The sequence below is a fragment of the Carassius carassius genome, chromosome 29 (genome assembly GCF_963082965.1).
Source record: "Carassius carassius chromosome 29, fCarCar2.1, whole genome shotgun sequence".
Taxonomy (NCBI): Eukaryota; Metazoa; Chordata; class Actinopteri; order Cypriniformes; family Cyprinidae; genus Carassius; species Carassius carassius.
The window spans coordinates 27,596,396-27,605,499 of NC_081783.1; the positions used below are offsets into that span (position 1 = coordinate 27,596,396).

The 9,104-nt window shown below is 36.9% G+C and overlaps 1 protein-coding gene across 1 annotated transcript; it reads left to right on the forward strand.

Moving 5' to 3' along the window:
* Positions 1 to 157: 157 nt before the first annotated feature.
* On the forward strand, positions 158 to 8,869 carry npy7r (neuropeptide Y receptor Y7). Its single transcript, XM_059516810.1, has 2 exons — positions 158 to 396; positions 5,687 to 8,869. The coding sequence occupies exon 2, from the start codon at positions 5,692 to 5,694 to the stop codon at positions 6,820 to 6,822; it is 1,131 nt and encodes a 376-aa protein (XP_059372793.1). The 5' UTR covers positions 158 to 396; positions 5,687 to 5,691; the 3' UTR covers positions 6,823 to 8,869.
* Positions 8,870 to 9,104: the final 235 nt, after the last annotated feature.

The following is a 9,104-nucleotide window of genomic DNA, read 5'->3' on the forward strand; positions in this document are numbered from 1 at the left end:
AATTCAACTGTCAAACAATGTACCACAGGTCTTGATGCATATATCATGGCCCATCACAATCACATCTCATTTGATTTGATCAGTGTATAGAAGAGCGTCACATTGCATAGACAGATCCCTCCACTAGAGCAGTTCCGCACAGCCTGCATGCATTCATGCACATAAAGTTCACTTGCCTACAGCCGGTTGGCTTGCTTTAAAAATTAAATGTGCATTTATTTTCCCCCCATGGATATACATTTAGTACGTTATGCTTCTTTGTTGTTTCCGAGGGTGAAGCTGATCCTGAAGGGGACAATAGCGTGAAGCTGTCGCGTGCAGCGGGGATGCGCGAACTTTACCGCGCGTGCTGCGCAATCATCCCGGTTATTATAGGGGTGATATCTGACATATAAGGTGAGTGGATTGTTCGTTCTCTAATATTCAATAGGATGGAGAAATGTGTGTTTTTATTTAGATATGGCACGTGGCAGGTGTCTGTATCAAGGTTGTGCACGTCATTATTAATTCGAATTTGCTTTTAAGAATTAAGATGCAATTGATTTCAAAGAAATTCATATAACAGCTTTAAGTGCATTTTTTAATAGTATATTCAGTTTTCAGTGTGAATCGACATATTAAATATTGCAAGTAATATTATGATATTATTATGAAATGCCACCCTAAATAGCATCTACATACTTAGTTTCTATATCTTTTGTGTAAGAAATTACCATATCTACAAGCAACATTTAATTTTCCAGACTTACCGCAAGGCGATCAAAATGTAGCCATCAGTATACAGTATATAAATGATTTCACATTTGTAGTTATTAAATGTTACACATTTTACATATTTAATGAAACGGTATGTTTTTTACCTAGGCTATTTAATGTACATTACATGTTTGATGAAATATTAATAGTCTATTAGCGTTATATTTAATATATTCATATAATTGTAATAAAAATAAGATGTACCTATATTAAATATATTACATTTTTGCAATGCAGTATGGCATAATTATTTGTTTTGATTTTAGCTGTGTTAACTTTGGACATTATCTAGTTTAGAGAAATACATGTCTAATATATGTTGGCCAATTCAATTCAAACTCCAACTCATGAACTGAAAGGAAGCCAGTTCCTAAATTCTGAACTTTGAAAGCCATTTTGCAGTTGATTGTTGAGATATCTGTTATGTGTTTACAAAACCCCAGAGTATCCTTCCTAGGATAGTCTTACGCATTACTGTTATGTGTAGTTTTAATCATTTACATTACGTACAGTTCCTCCAATGTTGTTTTTATAGTTGCAGATATACAATCATAAAGCATTTGATTACATCAGCTGGACGAGTATCTGATACACTAAGACCAGTCCTCATGATGAATTAGCACGTCATTAATGATGAGGCTTCCAAGAGCTCTTGATGTGGAGGAAGAGCATCCCCAGCAGAACATGATAATGACAGGAAAGCTGAATCATGGGGGACGTTTGAGGGAGACAATCAACAGACCCATAGCCTTTTATTTGTGTTGATTCCTCTTTACACGTACACAAACAAACAGGCAGCAAGAGAGGCAGTCAAAAAAATAAAAAATAGTGCCAATTCTGGGCTGAAGTGTTTTTCCATTGGTTTCTATCTCAAAATGCAGTTTTCTAACTTGATATTCATTAACATAACACTTTGTATAATATGAAACACAGTCGATTCAAATGCAGAGAGATAACATTCCTATTTCTAGTCTTGATCTGTTAGAAATAAGTGAATGGACTGTCATATTCTGCACATAGTCGATGACTTGTCCATATTAATGAACATTGAAAGGAAAGGCCATAAGGGGTATGACCTTTTGATGAATAGCGTCTTGCATGTGCCTCTGGAGGACAAACTGAAAAAATCTGCAGAACGTGAACAGAAATAAAAGCACATCCTACTTTAAATTAACAATGTCCTCTTTGTCATTTGAAGTCAACACAGAATTAAAATTGCTTTGTAATTTTAATCAATAGCCACACAATAGTTGAAGCTATATTTTAGTCTTTGTTTTGCCTTTTTGACTTTAAAGTTTTAAAGCATGGTACCGAATTGGTTATAATAACTGAGCCAAGCAGAAAAATATATTTATTTTTATGGCCAAAACTCTGAGCTGCTTGTAGATAGCTCAGTAAAAAATGGAGGCAATACTTTTTTGTAAGGAACATTAGAAATATACCCATCAGCTAAAAACAATGTTACAACCTAGTTTGCTTTTTTAAATTCAATGCACCCTGAAAGATTGAATGTCCTGCAAAAACGGTGACATCGTTTGGTGGAGGGAAGACCGTGTTTTTGTTTTCAATTTCTAAATGACCTAAGATGCCACAGTCTTTATTGGCAATTTTCCTTTTCCCTTGAGCAAAAAGCTGTCCATACAGTTTGTGTCATATAATCAGCTTAAATGACAGTACAGGCGCTTCTAAATGTGCTCATGAGCTCAGATCATTCTTAGAAATAAAGCTCCACATTGTCTTGCTTTGAGCAGCCTGTAAATTGGATTTTAATGAAGCTCTATCCATCTCTTATGAGCAGGAGAAGGCCTCGTTAACCTTTTTGTAATTAAATATGGTTCAACATTCTGGTAGGAAAATCATGATGATAGCCAAGCATTAAATGTATATTACATTAGCCGTTTTTCAATAATTGCTTTAATTGAACATTATAAAAATAAAAAAGAAAATAACAAAGATTGCCCTGTTTGTGTAAAACGTGCATCTCAAATACAATCCCATTTTTCAGCTTAACGATTTCATTATCTAACGCTCATTTATATAACTTGCAATGCTGTAATGATATACTATGATTTACCCTCTTTAGTAGATGTGTATTATATATATTTCATCAGGTGTGCATGTCTCATCCAGAACATGCATCGCTCACTTCTACTCCAACTGAGCATACAAAAAGAAAAGAAGACATCATTCAGCTTCCATGCTGAGAATGAGATCTCTGGCGTACATTTATAATTTAACATGTGCAATGAAATGTGAACCACTGAAATGAATAACAACTTGCATATATGTACCAATATACAATGGCATAAAATTAAATGGTACAAAAAGCATACTATTCATATACTGACTAAACATCACCTTCACACAGTTTGCTTAGAAATGAGTATAATAAAAAGGCTAATAAGACTAACTCAACATGGTTGATCCAGACAAAATTACAAAAAGAAAGCAGCAATATGGCAACAGAAACAAGCTGCGTAAACTTGATTTGGCTTTTGATGCATCAGAACCACAGTTTGAAATTCCAATCCCATTCTTCTCTCTTTTTCTATCATTCAATTCAATTCAATTCAAGTTTATTTGTATAGCGCTTTTTACAATACAAATCGTTACAAAGCAACTTTACAGAAAATTATGTTTCTACAATATTTAGTAGCAGCTAGTAGTTTGTGCACGTTTGACAGGATTTTAGAAAAATAAAAAAAATAATAATACAAGACGTAGTCAGCTAGATGATGAACTATCAATATTATTAATTAATAGTAATTATATGATGTAGTCACACATGTAGCAATAATTGTTAGTTCTGTTTGTTGATTCAAGGTTAGGATCATCTGGGGTCCTCTGAGGGTCAGCATCATCTCTTCTCAGGTGTTCTGGATCCAGACTGGAGCTTGTGTAAATCCTAGTTCCCGTTGCAAAACATAGAAACAAAATAGAGACATCATTAGCATAGCTGCTGATCCAACAAAGTAAAAGTAGTTTAACCCAAGCTAAAGAATAAAAATGCAGATGCAACTACACTCACAATTTAAGAGATACATTATTCGAATGCTTGGCGAAAGAGATGCGTTTTTAATCTAGATTTAAACAGAGAGAGTGTGTCTGAACCCCGAACATTATCAGGAAGGCTATTCCAGAGTTTGGGAGCCAAATGTGAGAAAGCTCTACCTCCTTTAGTGGACTTTGCTATCCTAGGAACTACCAAAAGTCCAGCGTTTTGTGACCTTAGGGAGCGTGATGGGTTGTAGCGTGGTAGAAGGCTAGTTAGGTACGCAGGAGCTAAACCATTTAGGGCCTTATAGGTAAGTAATGATAATTTGTAACTGATACGGAACTTAATAGGTAGCCAGTGCAGAGACTGTAAAATTGGGGTAATATGATCATATTTTCTTGACCTGGTAAGGACTCTAGCTGCTGCATTTTGGACTACCTGTAGCTTGTTTATTGACGAAGCAGGACAACCACCTAGAAGTGCATTACAATAGTCCAGTCTAGAGGTCATGAAAGCATGAACTAGCTTTTCTGCATCAGAAACAGATAACATGTTTCGTAGCTTGGCAATGTTTCTAAGATGGAAGAATGCAGTTTTTGTAACATTGGAAATATGATTTTCAAAAGACAAATTGCTGTCCAATATAACACCCAGACTTTTGACTGTAGAGGAAGTAACAGTACATCCGTCTAGTTGCAGATTGTAATCTACAAGATTCTGTGTGGTGTTTTTTGGTCCAATAATTAATATCTCTGTCTTATCCGAATTTAATTGGAGAAAATTATTTGTCATCCAATCTTTTACATTTTTAACACACTCTGTTAGCTTAGATAATTGGGAAGTTTCATCTGGTCTCGTTGAGATATATAGCTGAGTATCATCAGCATAACAGTGGAAGCTAATTCCGTATTTTCTAATAATATTACCAAGGGGCAACATGTATATTGAAAATAGAAGGGGACCTAGGACTGATCCTTGTGGCACTCCATATTTTACTGATGATAAATGAGATGACACCCCATTTAAATAAACAAAATGGTAGCGATCGGACAGGTAGGATCTAAACCATCTTAGAGCCTGCCCTTGAATACCTGTATAGTTTTGTAATCGATCTATGAGTATGTCATGATCTATGGTGTCGAACGCAGCACTAAGATCAAGTAAGACTAGAAATGAGATGCAGCCTTGATCTGACGCAAGAAGCAGGTCATTTGTAATTTTAACAAGTGCAGTTTCTGTGCTATGGTGGGGCCTAAAACCTGACTGAAATTCTTCATACAGATCATTTTTATGCAGGAAGGTGCTCAATTGAGCAGACACAGCTTTTTCTAAAATTTTTGACATAAATGGAAGATTTGAAATAGGCCTATAATTTGCCAGTACACTAGGATCTAGTTTTGGTTTCTTAATAAGAGGCTTAATAACCGCCAGCTTGAATGGTTTTGGGACGTGACCTAAAGATAACGACGAGTTAATGATATTGAGAAGCGGTTCTTCGGCTACAGGTAACAGCTCTTTTAGTAATTTAGTGGGTATAGAAAATATTATAGAAAATATTAGAAAAGTGGAAATAGCATTCCTAACATGCCTTAATAGGCATTAATATTGGATGTGTTGTTAAGTATACTAAATAATATGTTGTTATCTTCCACTATTTGCAGTAAGTTAGCTTCTAGCACTATTTCCACTTAGGGCATGGATATAACTGTTATTTTCAGATGGCCTCGGCCAAATTGTATGCATCTTCTTGTGGTATTGTGATTTTATTACAATTTAATTCAGAAATCAATACCAAATTCTTCATATAATATGTACATTCAATTGACCGGATGTATGACAAACATCTTTTGAATATTTTTTAATAAATTAAAATTGCCATGTTGGCGACAACTGTTTGTACTGTAAGAAGCAAAAATGTTCTTGTCTGTTTGACAGGTTATATGTCCTTGGTTAAAATGGGTCAGTCAGATCTAGCCAATGGAACGGAGGACACAGTCTATGATGGAAGTCAAGAGACCAGCCTGGGAAACGACAGCATGAACACTTACAAACCAGTGTTTGTGGATGACATCACCAAGCACCTGAGTGTCCAAATATCTCTCATCTTTGCATATTCACTCATAATCCTGCTAGGACTTGTGGGTAACATCCTGGTGATTTACATGATCATTCTGTACAGAAACATGCGCACGGTCACCAACTACTTCATTGCAAACCTGGCCTTGGCTGACCTGATGATGGACACGGTGTGTTTGCCTTTCACGCTGGTTTACACGTTGTTGGACGAATGGAAATTTGGAGCAGTGATGTGTCATATGGTACCTTACGGCCAAGCTCTCAGCGTCCACGTGTCCATTCTCACCCTAACGGTCATTGCTCTAGAGCGCTACAGGTGTATCGTCTTCCACCTTGGCCAGCGCCTCAATAGGTGCACCAGCTTCATCATCATTGGCCTGACATGGGCGTTCGCCGCCATACTGGCTGGCCCGCTGGCTATTTTCCGAGAGTATCGCCAGGAGGAAATCCCATACATTGACTTGCGGATCGCAGTTTGCTCTGAGAAATGGCCCAACGGCACCAATCGGGACGCCATCATCTACAGCTTATTGATGCTTCTCCTGCAGTATGTGATCCCTTTGGCGATCATCAGCTACGCTTACGTGTGCATCTGGATCAAACTGAAGAACCACGTCAGCCCTTCCACCCGCAGCGATGGCATCGGCCGCCGGAAGAAGACCACGAAGATGCTGGCGATGGTGGTCGTGGTCTTTGCTGTTTGCTGGCTTCCCTTCCACATTTTTCAGCTGGCTAGCGATCTCGACTTGATTCTCAAGTTCAAAGAATACAAACTCATTTACACCTTGTTTCACATCGTGGCGATGTGCTCGACTTTTGTCAACCCATTGCTCTATGGCTGGATGAACCAAAATTACAGGAATGGCTTTCTCATGTTCTTCCGCTGTGAACACAAGCCAGACACCATCTATCCTGACGGGTCCTTCAGGACTCGATCTTTGAGGGGGATGATTGTGAATGGTTACAATGATGGTCAGCCCGCGACTGCTGTCTAATCATGAAAACGGAGTCTTCCTCTGTCTGGGGGAGCATTTTTAATGCACATGCAGTATATATATTACATATATTACAATGGAGCTAAAGGTGCATTGGGGTAAAATAATAAGATAATAATTGGGATAAGATAATAAATAGATGACTGACTTTTCCCTTTGATGACATGAGGGTTGGGTAATCACTATATTTATAATTAAACCATGACATAATAAAATATTATAGTCATTGTTACTGCTGAAAAACATATTCAAATTTTATGAGAATCTCCTTCAAGAGTTTTTCTTTTTTTTAAATATTTTAAACTGAACATATTAAACTAGCATTATATTTATTGAACAAAAATAAATGTTATTTATCAAAACAAACTGAAAATAGTACAAGTTTAGTTGAAGTGATCGTTTTAAGCAAGTATTAACAAAAATATATTACTCCAGCTAAAGTATTTGTATCATTACTGGTTGTATTTGCCCCATGTTTGTGAGCCTGTAACCCCCCCCCCCAAAAAAAAATTCATGCATTTGTATGATTTTTAAACAAAACTAACCTCTTTCATAATTTATTTTCCCACAAAATGTGTTGCTCCATAAATGATTTTTTGTTTTCTGCAATCATACATTATGGGAGTAGCGAAAAGCAGATTTTCCTTATGGTGTGCCTTTAGCCCTGTGGACCAAGTGGTGTCCATTTATCATCAGCCTTGTGCAAAACTCTTATTGATAATGTCAGGAAACAGCCTGGATGCTGCTGATAGGCTTTCAGCTCTGGAAACATTTAAGAGCCAATCGCTAAAACTAAAAGCCAAACTAAGCTGTTGACGGCACGTGACTGATCACTCTTAGGATTTGGAGAAAGCTATTCATTCGCTTCCCCATATATCTTTATGGCATTTGCATGGCTGGTCCAAGACCTACTGGAAGTACATGATTTAAAATCTGCCATTATTGCTCTTGAGTCAATTACCTAAACCATAAATATCACATGACTCAAGTCACCTTTATTTAAATAGTGCATTAGACGATACAGATTGTCTCATAGCAGCTTTAAAATATTATAACAGGAAAACTCTGTGTTGAGAGGTCAATTTTCCGGTTAAAGACAGTTCATCTTTCATTCAGTGATGTCATCGTCCAGTTCAGTTCAGTTCAAATCCTTCAGGGGCAATATGAATTGGTCTCATGACAACTCTGATTGGCGGATAGCGCCACAAGTGCGCACACAATTACATACCCTTCACTAGTGACTATTTTGAGCTGTTACATAAAGTCCATTTCATGCTTTAAGAGCCCTTCAAAACAGAATCTTGCACTGGTGAAATATTGGTGAAATATGTTGTTTTTTATGTCGTCAGAGAACACAGCAAATGTTAAATTGCCATTGCTTTGTAGAAATCTGGTGCCAAAGCTAATCGGCCCAACCTTGATCATTGTTAAAAATACGTTCATATATTGCATTGTGGAATACAAAATCCACATAGTGTGCTCTGTTGTATTTTGTAAATTTTGGCAAATGTAGTTCTGGGTGTTACTGTACAAGCATACAGGAAATGTGCATAATGTGCATATGGTGCATCTCAATCAGCTTTATAGCACCCAAGCTCATAAATCAGTATATCGTGCACCTGAATCTGGGCACTGGGAAGGATCCTGCCTCACTGCACATTGAGACAGAGGTTTTTCTGTTCAAATCTTATATTGAGTGTCATTATATTAATGAGGTGCTTGTGTGTTCTATGTTTTGCGCTTCAGAAATGTCACTTAATTTCTGATACACGAAACTCCCTGGTTTTTGTGGTGCATTGTGGGATTTTTCAGGGTGCAAAATTTTGCGTGCACTGGAGGGATTTCGCAAATGAAACAGCCCTGATCAGTGCTCAGACTACTGAACTATTGGGAGCTGATTGAGACGCGCCAATACTATACACTACATCAATGGCAAGACTAGCATAACAGCATTTCGAACATAACCTTCTATGTTTCTGTAAGACACTCCAAGCATTGATGTTTGATCGATGAATTGTCCATCTCAACATTGTACTAATGAATGTCTTTGTTATTCAGTTATATTAACAGTTTGCTTGACCATTCAAGTAAATTGTATGACTTGGATGAATTTGATTTTGTGATTTGTTAAAGATGAAAATGTTTTGTGGTTTTGTGTAAATTTGCATAGGGCCGATACATCAAGTAAATAAATTGCTTTTAGCTACTCATTATTGTATTTATATGATGTGAAGGTTATAATGTACTTTGTATGCAAATAATTAATGGAATGGAATGGATGG